Source organism: Harpia harpyja, chromosome 3 (assembly GCF_026419915.1).
Source record: "Harpia harpyja isolate bHarHar1 chromosome 3, bHarHar1 primary haplotype, whole genome shotgun sequence".
Classification (NCBI taxonomy): domain Eukaryota; kingdom Metazoa; phylum Chordata; class Aves; order Accipitriformes; family Accipitridae; genus Harpia; species Harpia harpyja.
The window spans coordinates 54,208,604-54,224,875 of record NC_068942.1 but is presented as its reverse complement, the minus strand read 5'-3'; the positions used below and the strand labels follow the sequence as shown (position 1 = coordinate 54,224,875).

Below are 16,272 nucleotides of genomic sequence, written 5' to 3'. Positions count from 1 at the left end.
CTGCTGCCCCTCGAGCATCCGCGCCGGCCGGCCGTGTCCGGCTTACGCCGCTCCCTCCCGCCTCCTCTGCCTGCTCGCCTGGCGTGGGGCCGTAAGGTGACCTCGGCCGGGGAACGCGGATGGCCGAAGAGCTTTCCAAGGGAGAAAAAAAGAGGGGGGGGCTTTTCTTCAGCCACGTCGCTGCACAGTCAGAAAAGCAGCTCCACTTGGCAGGGAAAGGGGCTGCCTGAACCAACCCAAGTATCGCAGCGCTCAGGCCGGCATCGCACCTCGAGGGAGTCTTAGCCCTCCTCCTCCTCCAGCTGCGTCTCCTTGCTGCAGCGAGAGGGTGGGCGGGGAGGACCCCTGGAGCCCCGGGTGGTGGCTGGGGAAGGCGGTGGGGCGGGCGGGCAGCCCCCTCCGCCGGGGGCGGCAGCGGGCGGGCTGGCAGCACCCTGGGGGCCACGCTGGGGCTGCCGAGCCCGGCGGGAGCGGGGCAGCAGCGCGGACCGTGACTCAGCCGGAGGAATGTCCTGGCACGGAGGCCGGGGCGCCCGGCGAGGGTGACGCAACGGGCACGGCGCGCTCCCGTCTCCGCGGCGGGCAAAGGCCAGCAGGCGCGGCCGCACTCCTTCGGGAGCGGCGGCCAGCACCCCGCTCGTCCTCAGCCCTGCCCAAGCCGTTAAGAAGGTGACTGATAGCTTGGAGCCCCAGAGGGATTTTGGGACCCGACCGGTGGAAGAGGCTGCTTAAGCCGGCAGAAGGGACCCTGCCAGGGAGGGTGGAGCCGCAGCTTCCCTTAGGGGGGGGAATCTGCCTCCTGGTCCGACAGCAGGGCTTGCTGGGGATCCCTGCTCCACGCCAGCACACGCGTCCGGCCCCTCGCTGCACGCTCCCAGGATTAGCGCGCATGGGAGGCACCGCAAGTCTTGCTAACTTGCAGCAAAATCGCGCTAGGATCCACCGCTTACAGTCAAATATATTTACCGTATAGTTTTCTAAAAGAAATGTATCTGCGGTGTAAGGGAAGACGTAAAAACTCAGTGTTTGCCTTTCACTGGGTTTTTCTCTAATGCTCACTTACATTACGAGAAGTTAAGATTTTATCCGGCATTCTTTGCACTCCCACTGAAAATACAGAACTGTTGGAGCGAAACTGGATGTTTTCCAGAGGTACGCAAGAGAGCAAAGGGGGAAAGGAAGTGCCCTGAGCAACAGATCTCATCAAATGGAGTTTCCTATGGATTTCTCTCTCTTGAAAGATTAATTTTTTCTAACTGAACAGTATTAAGACTTTCAATGTACACCTACGCAAGTTCCTCTGCTTTCCCTTTGTAGTCCTCCTGAATGTAATCTGGCTACACCATAACAGATCTGATGTCTCCTAGCGGAAACCAACAAGTTCCTGAGTTGAACTGGTAGGCATACAGCCCCACTTTCTTCTATCTCGAATTATTTCATGAAACTTAATTACTTAATTAAGGATCTTAATTACTTTTGCGACCTCTATCCTTCTGCCAGATTTAACTCAAATAAGCTAACAAGTTAAAAAGTCACTGGGACAAGGACTAGCCCAAGTGACAGAGGAGATGCCCGAGGAGGCCAAGCAGAGGCCTTGCTTCCACGGGAAATGAGGCTGAAATGATAATGTTGAATTTAGTGACATTGACAGAGAAGCACAGAGGAGGTACAGCATGCAGAAGGAAAGGACTATGATTTCAGAGAGCTTCAATGCATAAGGCAACTTAGTTCATTATAACCACTTCGCACTAATGAGCATCCAGGAGTGGAATCCGAACAAACAGTGCCTTCTGCTTCATGGTGAGTCATTGCTTCCATCCACAGAGGGTGAGGGGAGGCTTGGAGGGCTTCCTCAGATGCATGTGCTCCGCATAGGGTATCATTCACAAAGCTTTTAGTGCTGCTGCTGCTGGACTCTCTGAATCATAGGGCTATTTCGGTGGTGCTTGGTGGGATGCAGGTCTTGTGGCACAACGGTAGTGAAACTCGATGCCTCCTGAGTGCAGCAAGATGCCACGGTGGGGAACCAGCTTTGTCTGAGTGTGCTCCAGCAATAAGATTTGCTTGGTCATTATTGCTCTTGGCTGGATACTGGCCATTTCTGTGGCCTCCAAGGTCACCACTGGGCTCTATCACAAGTTCCTTCCCTGATCGCTGCAGCCACCGGGAGTCCATCGTTCATTTTCTTGAAAATGAGAAGCCCCTTTCTCTTTACCTGTGACCTGTTTTTCACCCCTGAGAAATGCTCTCTGTTTCTGGTAAACGCATTTCTTTCTCAGAGATTTCTATAAAGTCATGAAATACTCCTTCTTCAGCCCTTGCTTCTTCTGTACTCTGACAACTGCCAGGTGCCCGTCAGTGAGGTGCAGCGGTAGCCCTGTGTGCCTCAGGTATGCACCTTGGGAGGTGAAGAGAATAACAAGCACTTCTGATTCATTATTCAGTTTCCATGGTAGTAAAGACGGAGGGTGAGTCATGCACAGTCTTGGAGTTGTCATCCCTGGAGCATCTACCCAGTCGTGCAACTCTGGAGCTGGTAACTCTTTCTCAACCTTTCGTTTTACAAGCCTGGGATATGCAGTGCAGAGGCCCCGTGTGGGTGGCTGAGGATGCACTGCAAGGGCACAGGATTAGGGCAATGACACACAGCGGTTTCATAGTATTGTACAAGTGTTGAAGAAGCCTGCTGAGCCCGTGGCAGCGACCATGGTCACTGGCACTGGAGGATGTACTGCACACGCGCACAGCTGCATCTGCTTGCAAAGACAAAGGAACCCCCATGCTGCTATTTGCCACAGCGGCCTCCCGACATTGTGCATGGCTGCAAGGACGCGGACCTCCGTTTGGGACACTGAGCAGGCACAGCGTGCCATGACATGCTGCAGCGTCGGGAAGGCTGTTTTGGGAGACATTAAACCATCCTGACAAAGAGGATCTGAAACCGCTTAACGTCCACCCCAGTCCATGAAGCTGTGCAACAGCAGCAGATGCCCAGAAATGGGGCTGTCAAGACACTCCCGGGGACTTATGTTGGTTTAAGCCAAGCATAAAACTGTGTCTTGAGAGTTATCCGGTTTAGGATTTGTGCTATTAATTCCCATAACAATTTTCACCTATCCTAGCTTGTTTGATCAAAAAGCAGCACATACTGTATTTGAAAACTGAATTGGGTAATGGCTGACTCTTTAAATGCAAATACGCAATAAAGGTACTCTTTCCTGGCTCCCACACTGCTGGCACTGAACAAGCAGTAAGAGTGAACAAGTGGCCATCAGCTGGAAAAACGCTGAGTCTAATACTCTTGATGTTTTCAGCTCAGTGGCGGTGGGGAGTCCTGAATGGGTGGCTGTAAGGAGCTGAAGGGTAATATAGCTCCAGGTTAGCGATTTCAAGGCTGATGGGCCAAATTTTGAATATGGATGCATGCCATTCAGTCTTGAATTCTGCATACAGAGAGGGCGGGATGTAACTCAAATAGGAGATTGGAAACATAGTGGCTCATCCGGTCAAGGTGGCCAAGAGCATATAGTAATGGAGAAAGGGGAAAAAAACCCACATCCCTCATGCCATGCAGTGTGAAATATGTATATATGTATGTATGCATGTATGTATATACATGCATGCTGACAAACTCTAGTTTGCTGGTTTCCACCAAGGTACTATTAGCAATTCAGGTGTTTCGGGGAGAGGCAGCTGACCGGCCACGATGCAGCTGCGTGCTACCTCGTACAGCTGTTTTGAGATCCTCCATGTTTAGGATCTCTTGGTTTTCAGGCACACCAGTCTGGGGAGCAGAAAGCCGCGCAGCACCGACAACCCTCTTGTCCACTTGGATGGGCCAGAGGCAGAATGCTCCATGTTTGGTGTGCTGTGCCTGAATCCCTGTCCAGCTCAGTATGGACAAGTGGAACACCCTCGGGAAGGTTATCCTTCCTCGTTTTCCTGTAAGTCACCTTCCCCTCTTTTAATGCTGCTCCTTCCGCCTTGCGTGCGGTGTTCCACCCCACCGCCTGAGCAGCTCTTTCAAAACCACAGGTGCTGTCTCTGCGCCAGGCCCCCCCCGGGCCTTTCCCCACAGAGACAAGGCAGGCGCGGCAGCAGCACGGCTCCCGTTCCGCCGGAGGACAAGGAGCTGTGGCACACAGCAACCGCAGAACGTCCCCCGTGCCGCCTTGTCGGGGGGTGCAGGCGGACAGACGGCGCTCGGCCCTGAAGCGTCAAGAGGCGGCCGACGCCACGGCCGTGACTCCGGAGCAGTGCAAAGCACCCTGGCAAAGGCAGCGGCGCCGGGCAGGAGGTGCGGGGCAGGGCCGGGAGCCGCCGCGCTCGGGGCAGCCCCGCCTGGCTCCAGAAGGAGCCCTGCCGCCATCGCGCCCCGACCGGCTGCTTCTGCTCCGCGCCGGGCCGAGGGGCTGCATCGCCCCCTCGACGGCCGGCGACCCGCCGGGGTAGGCCTGGGGCCGGCCTAGCGGGGGGACGCCGGGGGCTGCGGGGCCGAGGCGGCCGCCTGGGCGCTTCCAGCCGCACCCGCGGGGCAGCGGCGGCGCCTCCCCGCGCCGCGCCACCGGCCGGGCGCCGCCGGGCCGGGCCCCGCCGGGCCGGGCCCCGCCGCGGGGGCGAGGGGGTGGCAGGGCGGCCGGGCCCCGCCGCCCGCAGGCCCGGCCCGGCCCGGCCCGGCCCTGCCCTGCCCCGCGGGGGGGCGGCCCGGCGCGGCGCGGCCCGGCCCGGCGGCACGTGGTGGCGGCGCGGCCCATGTGACCGGCCCTCCCCGGCCGCCGCGGCTCATCCCCCGCCCGGCCCGAGTCCCCGCCCGCCTCGCCCCCAGCGCTCCGCTCCGCTCCGCTCTCCTGCGTGCAGCAGCCCCGCACCGCAGGCAGCCGCCGCCGCCCCGGGACCCGGCGCCATGGTAAGGGCGGCGCGGCGCGGCCGAGCGGGGAGGGCGGCGGGAGTGGCCGGCGGCGAGGCAGCGGCAGCGCGGCCCGGCGGGGCGCGGGGCCGGGCTGAGCAGGCCCGGCGCGGCGCGGCCCGGCGCGGCGGCCTCCGGCGGCCATTTTAGTCTAATTTTAGCCGGGTGCGGGGGGAAGGGGCGGTGGGAGCGGCCGCGGGGCAGGAGCGGGCGGCGGGGCGGGCCGCGGCGGGGCCGGGGGCCGGCGGTCGGGGCCGGCCGGGCGGCGCAGCGCTCCCTGCGGCATCGCCCGGCCGTGCGAGCGCCGGTCGGTGCGCGGCTGCGAGGGGCGGGGGGCCGGGCGCCGGGCGCCGGCGGGCGCGGGGAGAGGGGCTGCTGCGGCCCGCCCGGGGCCCGGCGGCGGGCCCGGGCGCGGGCCCGAGGGGGTGTCCCCGGCCGGCGGAGGAGCGGGGCGGCCGGGGGCGACCGGCGGGAAGCGCCGGGGCGGGAGCGAGGGTGGCGGAGAGCGGGGCTGGGGGGCGGGGGGCGGCGGGACGGCCGGTCCCCTGGGGCGAACGCCGTCCCCGCGAACAAAGCCGGGAGCGGGGGCCGGCGGGCGCCCCCGGGGACAAAGCCGGCGGCTCCCAGCGAGCCGCGCACCTGCCTCCCCCGGAGAGCCTGCGCTGGCGGCGCCCGCCTCTTCGGATGGAATTGTTGGGCCGAGAGCAAGGGCGCTGCGGATGGGTTTGGCTCGCCGGCTCGCAGAGGGGCTTGCGAAATTATTTTCTCTTTGCCGTGAGCACCCCGTTTGCCCTGTCGGTGTTCCGTTTTCGTGCTGGGTTTAGGCTCGGGTTTTGAAGGGCTTGTGAGCCTTATGGGGAGCTGTACACATAGTAACTGGTATTTTTGTATGAAGGAAGAGCAGCCGAGCAGTACTTGTGCAGCAGCACGAAGTAGAATTCAGGAGTTTTTAAAGCGCGGTGTTGAAGCTGACACAATGCAGAAAACATTTCTGCTGCTTGTAGAGCCTTTCATCACGCAGCAAAATGAGAGTCATGATGGTGCTGGATGTGAGCTGCTGCTGTAGCGTTTGTTCCGCTAAAAAAAAACCAAACAAAAAAACGCACCCTCCATCCCAACCCAAACCTACAAACTCCTCTCCGATGTCCAGTGTGTCGTCCCCCGGCTCTCCTCCTCCTCCTCCCAAATAGGCCAAATGCATGATAAGGTAGTGGAAGACTACTTGAGTAGTACGGTTGTGTGCCTAGTTGTATAAAACTGCTGTCCAGAATCACAGCGGAAGATACCGAGATCTGCAACAAGAGAGTACAGAATTTACACCTCCTTTATATCTTCTGCTCCACAGAAGATAATGTGTTCAGGTTGAGTATAGTATTTTTATTCTTACAGGGGCAGGCAGACTTCTTTATCTACGGCTGCGGGCTATCACCTTTTCTAGTGAGTGTTAATTTTTGCTGTTTAAATTATTCCTTTGATCTCATTTTACAGGCTTCTGGAGTAACAGTGAATGATGAAGTCATAAAGGTTTTCAATGACATGAAAGTAAGGAAATCTTCAACCCCAGAAGAAATTAAAAAAAGAAAGAAAGCTGTTCTTTTCTGCTTAAGTGATGACAAAAAACAAATAATTGTAGAGGAGTCAAAGCAGATACTGGTTGGTGACATTGGAGATACCGTGGAGGACCCCTATACAGCCTTTGTGAAGTTGCTACCTTTGAACGATTGCCGATACGCTTTGTATGATGCCACATATGAGACAAAGGAATCTAAGAAAGAAGACCTGGTATTTATATTCTGGTGTGTAAAAGCAAAGCCTCCTGTTAAAATTGAATGTTCTGGAGTTAACGCTGGGTGGCTGAATAACTGTTTTGTTGTGGTTTTCTTCTTTCCTTTAAAGGGCTCCTGAAAGTGCACCTTTAAAAAGCAAGATGATCTACGCAAGCTCTAAAGATGCCATTAAAAAGAAATTTACAGGTACAGACCTAAAAATGTTTTGCTCATTAATTATAATGCTGTTTCGATGTCGAGGTTCTCACAAGTACGTTGTTGTCTGTCTGTCTTTCAGGTATTAAACATGAGTGGCAAGTAAATGGTTTGGATGATATTAAGGACCGTTCAACACTTGGAGAGAAACTGGGAGGCAATGTGGTAGTTTCACTTGAAGGAAAACCCTTATAAAAAGACAGACAAGTGCCATCTGGATCTAAGGAGCTTCCATTTCTGCAGTTCGTTCAATTGGAATAGTATTAGTCTCCCTGTCCCCTTCCTTCCTCAAAAAAATAAGTCCCTTCCCTAATGCCCCTGAAGGAGGTGTCATTGTTAAGCAGTCTACCAGTGATTGCCATTAGACTGTTTAATCCTGGTAGTTTTATGTAGGATCCAAGGAATGCTTTCACGTCATACTCTTAGCCAAAACTGACGTTGCAGGCATTCCTTGCAACGTGTACAATGAATGTGATAGTTAATGTGAATAGTCTAGCAGACAGCAAAGGGTAAGCTCATTGAATGCCTTGAAAGTATTGTCCACTGGTCGGATGGTAGACTCTATACAGTATTACTTACAGTTGCACTTGATTGCAGTTCCATGAGGCTCTTGTGCATTCATACACCTCACCTGCCTTGACAAGCCTATTTTTGTGACATGGCAGCACACAACACTATGCATTTAAAGCACTTTTTTGTAACATGTTTGACCCGCCCTCCCCCCAAAGGAATGCCAATTAAGTTGCTGTAACTGTGTCATCAAATTATTGTAGTACCTCAGTTTCATTCCTGTTACATGCATATCTTTATAAATGAAGTAGCTGTTATGATGCCTTTTGTTTTCCATTGAATGTACACTACTGAACAGGAGTAGAAGTTATCTTGTTTACCATGTGAGTCTTGAAACACTAAAGTTTTGTAAAACATCAGTCATGGTGGCAATTTCTGTATTAAAAAGAGCCTTAAATGGAACATTGTTTTTCGAGATCAAAAACTGGCCACGTTGCAATAAAACTTGTGGCTTATTACAGAACGTTGCCTTGTTTTCATTGGAAAATAGAGTTTTTAAGTATGTTTAAGCATATTTCAAATAACTTCTTCTGTGGAAAGTATTGTAAAGATAAACAATCATTAATCTCATCTTAAATAATGCAAGTTTTTCATTCCTAATCATGATTTAGGCACTGCTTTACAATACTTTGTGGCTCTGTTCTGATCATTTGATAAAGGACCTGATCCTAGTTTACTGTTAAAAGTAAAGAAGCTACCACTACTAGAGACCATTAGTTCCATGAAACACTTGTGTCAGAAACATAAAAATACGAAGTAATTAAGTATGCAGTGTGTTTTGTACCTGAATGTTCTTAAAGTTCTACATGTCAGAGTAAAACCTTGCACGAAATCTTACAGCTTGCCATCTTTTTCAGTAAGATGATGTGTAATGACAGTTATATGCAGAATATGAAGCCGGTAAATAACTTCTGTTTCTTCAGTGTTGCAGTTAGGATGGACTTGGTACAAGAAATAGGCTAAATGAACTGTTCTACTTGTTAGCTTCTATGTAAATAGAACTGGAAAGTGTTTGCCACTACTGAGGCTTGCATCGGGGACATGTTCTGGCTGGGAGCCAAATAATGCTCTCCTTATAGAGAATTTGATCTGCTCTGTGTGAGCAATCCTCCGTTAGCCAGAGCTATTTATGGCAAACACATGCTTTTGTATCTTGTCATCGTTATCCACAAATGGCAAAACTGGACATGATTCTTCTGGTATGCATAAAGGAGCGCTGTTAGGCAGCCACTTGCAGCTGAACTGTGCATGCTGCTAGAAGGAATGCTCTTTATCATTACCTTATTTTAAAAAGTTGGTAGAGTAGAACTGTGGATCTGTTAAATACGGGCCCTTTATGTTCAGTCCATAGCCCTTTTTCAACAAGGAAGCGGATAATATTCAAAATATTTGGGGTTGTTTTTTTTTTTAATAGTTTAAATAACCTAGTGGTACTGTGTTTAGGCTCTCTTGTCTAGTAGAACTTTAAGACTTTGTTTCAGGCTTCTGGCTATCCCTATGACTTGCACACCTCATTGTGTTAGCTGTTCTATGTAGACTAAACTTTGCTAGAATTTAACTAAAAAGGCATGATGACCACTGACTTACTAAGTGTATTAATGAGTCTTGGTTTTGTTCTGCAAAACTCTCCTTTCAGGTACCTTGTAAGGTTGAGAAGTAACTGATGGTATGCATGTTGTCTAGATAAAAAAAAAAATCTTTTTATTCCTCAAAATAGTCTATTTCTGATTATTCACGTTGTGTGCAAAGCCCAGTTTAATGTAAAGATCTACTTTGTGCTTTATGTTTGACTTGAGTTCAGTACAGTATAATGAAATGATCTTTTAACTGATTTTTCACAAGGTATAAATGGTTTCTTTAGAAAAAGCCAAAACTGAAAATGGTAAATTTTAATAAACCCATTTGAATTTCATTTTAGACAGTAAACTTTTTTAAGCAGTACTGTGTTTAAATTTATTGTTTGTGTCTGCTGCAAACAGTCTGGAAAGATGTCTGTGGCTTCTAAGTTGAATATTAAAGGTTAGTTTTGTGGTTTTTTTTTAAACTAGCTTAGGTGTATATTCACTCAGTCCAAGTAGATATAAAATTGAAGCACAAACTGTATTTATGTAAGATTCCTACCAAAACAAGTTTTGGATCCAGAAGGATCAGCCTGCCTTCAGTTTGTTCTTGAAATGACTGACTGACTGACTGATGTGAGGTCCAATTCAGATGGCTTGCTTTTAAAAAAACAAAACAAAACAATAAAGTGCTACAGAACTGTTACTGTTTGAATTATAAAACAAATGAGAGACAGCTGGCATCTGTTCCAAAATGGTTTGTCAGCTGTTGTTTTCTGTCATTATGCAAAATGGTGAGGGCCTCATTGTGATCGAGAAGTGGAGGAAAATCCTCTCAAGTTGAATATCTTCTGTGTATCTCCGTGTAGATGTGACTTTGGGGTATCTTGGCTTCAGTTATTTTATTGATAAAGAAATGTTAAATAAAATTTTCATGAGAGTAGCTTGTGCAGAAATGGCATTTTTCTTCTTCTAAAAAAAAAAAAATACTTCAAAACCAGCAGTTGCTTTGTTTGATTTGGTAAATTCTGGAAGAGGTATAGACATGCAGGTTTGATTTCTCCAAAAAGGGAAATCGGTCCAAGACCAGGGTGAGTAGGTGAGGTTTATGCTTGTGGCGATTTCAGAAATGCAAAGCCTAAATTTATATGGACTTGAGTGTAAGAATCACTCCTAGTCAGATCATTAAATGGATTTTGAGTATGTTCAGTTAGACCCGAAGTGTTTCCCTGAGTGGAAGAGTCTTTTTCTGCTGTACCATTCCCTCAGAACAAGTGATGGAATACAGCAATTGCCACAATTTGATAATAAGCTTTACTCTCTTATGCCAATTCCAGTATAAACCAAATTTTCATGTCTGCCTATTTTTTTATAAACTTCTGTAAGTTCCCCTTAGTTTGTGGTGGCAAGTTAATGATTGTAGAGTGAAAACACGGCACTAATGGTGGATGAAAGATCATCAATGTAGCACCTGTCTATAAGTATTGAATTTCTTTGAAATATTTCTGATTTTGAAATTCTGGTATAAATAAAATTAATTTAAATGTCTTCAGATGTTGAGTTTGTTTGTGTGCTAGGCAGCACCTATGCTAATCGCTTTGCTGATGTCTTTGGATTGGGAGCAGCCCAGACACTCTGAAAGGAGAGATCATGGAGTAAGTGTGTGGAATATGCGCATTTTTGTAATGGGTTTCACCCACAGCCTGTTCAGTTCAATACCTAGCTGTAGGAAGAGCCAGCACCAGTGGTTCTGGAGGTAGGCTTAAAAATGTTTTTAGTGGGTTGGTGCCGGATAACCTTTTTCTTGTGTTGGGTCCCAGCTCCTATGTTCAGAAAATTGGGTGGTTGGTTTTTTTTTTTTAAAAGGTAGCAAAAAGTATCTTTACACTGACAAATCATTTTTAATACTTGGAAGAAAGTGAGCTGATTCAGTGTGAAAAAGGTGACTCTCCGAAGAATTATCAAAAGATTATCTTTTTGGTATCAGTGGTATCTCTCAATGTAAAATTTCTTGGATCTAGGAATAGCTTAACTGGAAGAGAGTTAATTTTGTGAACAAAGCTGTCAAGAAACAGCTTCATTGGATTCTCTGGAGAAGACAGGCTTTTACACTGTGGATTAACAATCTTTTTAGTGTTTACCTAACATAAGCTTTCTATGTGGCTATAGGGGACATATATGAGAATATGCATTAAAAATGAGGGAAAGATCTCTTTCTGAAATTAAGTATTTTTATACAAATTACTGCTTAGTTAAGAAACGTTCTATTCTTACTATATTCATATCTGGTGCTTGACACCCTATTGAATTTGGGCATTTCCCTGCCTCACCTCCTGTGCTGTTAAATCTACAATAACCCCCATACATCTTACTATTCCTTGCATTGCTTATCTATGCAATCTACTAATAACATCTCAAAAAAAAGTACTAAAGTGAAAAATTAAAGCCTTTCATAGGAAATTCGAACAGGTAACATAATTTATGTTGTTTATTTGATGATTTGATATAATTGTCTTTTTATGTTGTAAGGCTTACAGCAAAAATGTGTCCTATTGGGAGGCACTGAAAGTAATTTTGACATTGTCTTTTTAATATCTCATTGTAGATTAATATTTCTGTTGTCAGCTTTACTTCATAGTTACTTAGAAGACTAATGGTTGGAAAAGAAGCTTGAAGGTGCCACTGACTATTTCAAAAAGTTTCTAAATGTCAATTCAGATTATAAAAAAAAAATACAAACTTCAATTTCCTGCTGCTAGCTTAATTTTTATTCTTGTGTGAACAGGCTTAGGAATGTGTGTGTAGCTGTAATCATGCCTCTCCTCTTCCACCTCTTTATTTTTAAAAACAGCTGTGTCACTGCAAATCCCTACCATCTGCCCGCCATCTTCTGTAAAGCTTTACGGACAATCTCCACTTGTACCTTTTAGTATCTGTTTTTCCCCCTCTCTTTTTTGTGATTGTAGGGGTTTGATTTAGAAAAATTGAATGCTGTAATATTATGCTCCTCAAAAGCTTTTCTATTATGCAGAAAGTTAAAAGCATCAGTTACTCTCTGGTGAGCACAGCTGCAGGGTATACATTGGGTTGAAAAAAGAGATGTGATTTTGAGAGCCAGTTTAGAGAGCCTTATTTGTGTCTGCTTCCTCTTAGGGGCAGCACTGCTTTCATCTGTGACCTTCTATTAAGGCTAATGTGAGAGCTAAGCTTTTCTTCCATTTTGGCTGTTTCAACAGAAAATTGAATGTGCATGTAGCAAACAAGGTGCAGGGAAGCAGAGGAAGGTTTAGAAGAAGCAGTTTTTCATAGAGACCTGTACATCTGGGGCGGGGGGAAAGGGTTACAGCAGAGGATTTGTTTCCTTTTAATTTCATCATGAGCTTGCAGCTGTAAAGGCTGAGCTTATGTTATCTTTTGCTCTGCCTGAGCATACTGATTCCACAGTCTCGGCGCTTTTAAGCAATGAAATGTGAACGTACAGCTCTGTACCGGTGAAATTTGTTTTACTCCTACAAACATGAAGCTATGCTATAATGGGGCTCTTCGTTAGCAATATCATACAGGTAATGCACCTAAGCTCCATTTGAACAACCCTTTAAAAATGTGTATTTTTTTGATCACACCAAATACAGTAATTAAGCCATTACACTGGGAGTGAGGATGAACAGGTGTAGTTCTTAATTAGGTGACTGCAAGTGACAAATATAATTTATGTTCATATTTTAGAGTCTTAGCCCTGTTATTTAAGCGTGACTTAATACTTCCTGGTCCATAGAATTCATTGCCTGCATAAATTCTTTTAAGAAACAGTAGCATAATTTTAGCTCTTCATTGACTATACTGATGCAGAACCTGTCACCTGAAGGTTTTTATTCTTCTGCTTTGGTGACTTCCCTTTGTAGTGCTGCATTATTTCTCTGCATCCACACTTCAAAATCAGTTCCCAGAACTCTCCTTCCAAGTAACCAGAATTCCTAAACAATATTTATTCTGCGTGACTAAAGTAGAAAGGCATCTTGTGGAACACCCATAGGAAACAAATGCATGGCATTAGCCTACGTGGCCACTGAACATGTTTGGCCGTGCGTGCCCTCTCTGACTGTTGGGTTATTCTGATGAGAACATCAGCCCGTTCAGGTTTGTGTGCAACAGCCCAACTCAGAAAATTTGTGGAAACAGAAAAGAATGTCTTAATTTTTCTCAGATAAAGACTTTAGAAGCTGGCTGAATGCCTTGTTCACTGGTAAGGCTGAGTGAAACAGTGATCAGGGTAACAGTGATAACCACTTTCTTTTTTAAAATTTTTTTACCTCTTCTGACAAAAACACCTGGCTTTGGTTCTAGCCAGTTTTATAGATTTACTTTGGCAGGTGCAATGGTTGGAAGTATTTTCAGGATAAGCTATATTTAGATATATAACCTTTCGATAATTCTGGTAGTTGCTTTGGTCTCATTATTATTTTAATTCAGTCACTTCAACTCCAATTTTAACTGCCTGGAGTTCAGCATTGCCAATATAATGCTCACAGCACATCATAAACAACATTTAAAAGTCATCATCGTCAAAATCAGTAATAATTTCAATCAGTTTTATTTCTATAGCCTGGTCTCAGTTTTGCAAGGAGGACGACAACTCTCTTAAAAGTCAAGTGGTCTTCCAGTGCGCTCCTGACTGAACACCTGATCTTTGTGACAGGGTTGAAGAAGTGTTGGAGCATTCACATCAGAGCAGTTTGCTTTGCTTTCTTGCATAGCTGGATAAATTTCCTAACCTGGGATATGTTGAGGTTACTGTGGTATCAATGTCTAAAGCATTTCACCTCCTTTTTAATTCTTAATAGAATGGACAGACTGCAATTATAGCATTTTCATATAGTAATACAGTCAACCATCTCAGCTATGAATTTTATTTTTTCCTGATTACCAGAAGGGAGAAAAGAATGCTTCTCATAGCACTGTGCAGCATAAGGCCAAAATACAGCACCAGCATTACCTGTGGGCATCATAATTGTTTGTGGCTGTTGTAGCAGGTACAAAACGCGAGCTTGTCAAACTTTAGTTGTGCACGTGTCTTGGTAGACTCCAGGAAAGAGCTGTGGTGAGAGTCTGAGGATCTGGCACTCTAGCTCTGTCCCTGCAACATCTCTGTAACATCACGAGGCTATGCCTACTCTAGAATTTCTCTTTCCGGACTCGTACATTGCTGTGCTACCTTTCTTTGGAAGTCAGAGTGACTGTTAGCTCAAGACATCTTCAGGAACACTAGGTAGGACTGCTGTTGCTCTAATAGTGAAATACAGTCGAGATATTTCCTGTAATAGCTTTGTGCACGCTGGATTGAAGAAGCACGTGACTCTGTGTATATCTGCACTTATCCTATGCAGAAAGTAATAATGATACATAAAAATACATTTAACACCGAGAGTAAATCAGAATCTTACTTTAATGTAACAGCTGTATTCTTTGGAGAATAGTGAGGATAAGATTTTTCCAAAAGTTTACTAACAAATATCCAAGAAATGGAATAACATATTTTCATGTTTGTGCTTTAAATATTGTCCAGATATTTAAGGAACCTGGAGTTTCCTGCTTTTACCTCTTCTTTATTTTTTAGAAATGGTGTTAATAACCAGTCTTTCTGCTGTAATACCAAACTGTGGGAAGATGAGAAGAGTGATTTCTCTTTGCACCAGCATCTTAACATTGTTTGCAAATACAGATCCTCTCAGTTTCTTCTTAAAATAGTGTTTGGATCACATCAGTGGTTAACGGACAAGAACATAGGATTTTTGTAAGTCCCATTTTACAGTGTTAATATGAACATGCACATGTTTTTGAGCTATGAGATGAAAACTTTTAATGACCAAAGGGCTTATTTGGGGAAAAAAAAATAAATAACTTTTTAAAGCTTATATTTTTCTCCGCTAACAAGTTTTTTATGCTGTAATTTGCCCATGAAGTTCTGTTCTTTCTCTTTTGTTAGTTACTTGGTTTTGGTGTTCTCACTTTCCCCATACTGCATCATGTTTCAGTCTAATATGGACTGGATTAAATTGTTATCAAAGGAAGGAGGTATTATGTATATAAAATATACAGTTACTGTAGGATAGAGTAAACTCTTTGCTTGACCCAGTTTTATGGAGATATTTCTTTGTACAGGGATGGGATCACAGTTAAGGAAAAGGGACGAATGGGTTTGCTGAGAGTATTTAGGAGCACTCAGTGGGAATGAGATTATTATTGCAGTGCTTAATCCTGAAACAATCATAGACCATCTCATCAACCTTGCACCAGCATTTGAGAGAGATTAATATTCTAGCTACTTCATGATATTAGTCTGACATCATTTTCCATTGTTATAAACTTGGAGCTCTCCAGATAAATATAAAATATTTATACCTGTGATGAATGTTTGGATGTTTTCACGTGTGTTATGTTTTTAAAAAGATGATTCATAACTAGTGGAAATGTAGTTCTTCAGTGTCTTTTAAGGGGCCAAAAATTAAAGTGAAGGTTATAGAAGCAACCAGTTCACTTAATCTGTTTTGGGGAATTGCTATAATGTTATCAGGCTTGCTTTTCCATCTGTTGGGCACAGTGTGAAAGAGTGCATAGAAAGGTTATTGTGGTGTCATAGTATCTGTTATCACTGATGTTAAATGCATTTAATGGTAGTGAAGTTACCAAGTCATGCTGTATGCAAAAGGAATAAAAAATATTCTCAGATGAGAATTTGTCATTTTCATAGACAGTAACATTTCGTTCCTTTTGAACAGGTATAAGAGTCCTGCTGTGTCTTTGTTTCCTTAAAGAGGAAAATGACAAAATTGAGCATTTCCCCTCCCTTTGATTTGCTTTCTCTGTCCCTTCTCCTCCAAAGCATTTTCCCCCCTTTTGGCCTATAGGCAGAAATTGCTCACCCGCTTCCTCCAATCTTCCCATTTATCTCAGTTACCTCAGTTTCACCTCCTCTCATCACCATCCTTTTTGCTCCCTGCTAGCTCCGATTCTCCTCTGGTCCTGTTCCCTCACATTAGCAGTGTGCTTTGTTCTTTATCATAAACATAGAACAAACAAGAAAAAAACCCAACCCCTTTTTGATCCATTTACTGGCTTCTCTTGTCAAAAATATGTGGCCTTACACTTACGAAGAAATTGTTCGAAGAGTAAACTTGGCTACAGTTTACTAAAGTGGCAAAGAGTTTGAAATAATCTCTTGAGATGTTTGAACAGTTCCATTCTGCTCATGGAGTTT

The 16,272-nt window shown here is 45.8% G+C and overlaps 1 protein-coding gene and 1 long non-coding RNA gene across 4 annotated transcripts; both read left to right on the top strand.

Moving 5' to 3' along the window:
• Positions 1–494: 494 nt before the first annotated feature.
• LOC128139753 (uncharacterized) lies at positions 495–3,228 on the top strand. 2 transcript variants are annotated; one of them, XR_008234501.1, is made up of 2 exons: positions 495–1,800; positions 2,316–3,228. It is a non-coding gene; the product is annotated as an uncharacterized LOC128139753 (long non-coding RNA). The 2 variants fall into 2 exon arrangements; XR_008234502.1 differs by having other exon boundaries at positions 2,280–3,228.
• Positions 3,229–4,776: 1,548 nt separating this feature from the next.
• On the top strand, positions 4,777–10,565 carry CFL2 (cofilin 2). 2 transcript variants are annotated; one of them, XM_052782594.1, is made up of 4 exons: positions 4,777–4,906; positions 6,395–6,702; positions 6,803–6,879; positions 6,971–10,565. In XM_052782594.1, exons 1-4 carry the CDS (start codon positions 4,904–4,906, stop codon positions 7,081–7,083), a joined length of 501 nt encoding a protein of 166 aa, XP_052638554.1. In that variant the 5' UTR covers positions 4,777–4,903; the 3' UTR covers positions 7,084–10,565. The 2 variants fall into 2 exon arrangements, with proteins under 2 accessions (XP_052638554.1, XP_052638555.1); XM_052782595.1 differs by lacking the exon at positions 4,777–4,906 and adding an exon at positions 6,121–6,267.
• Positions 10,566–16,272: the final 5,707 nt, after the last annotated feature.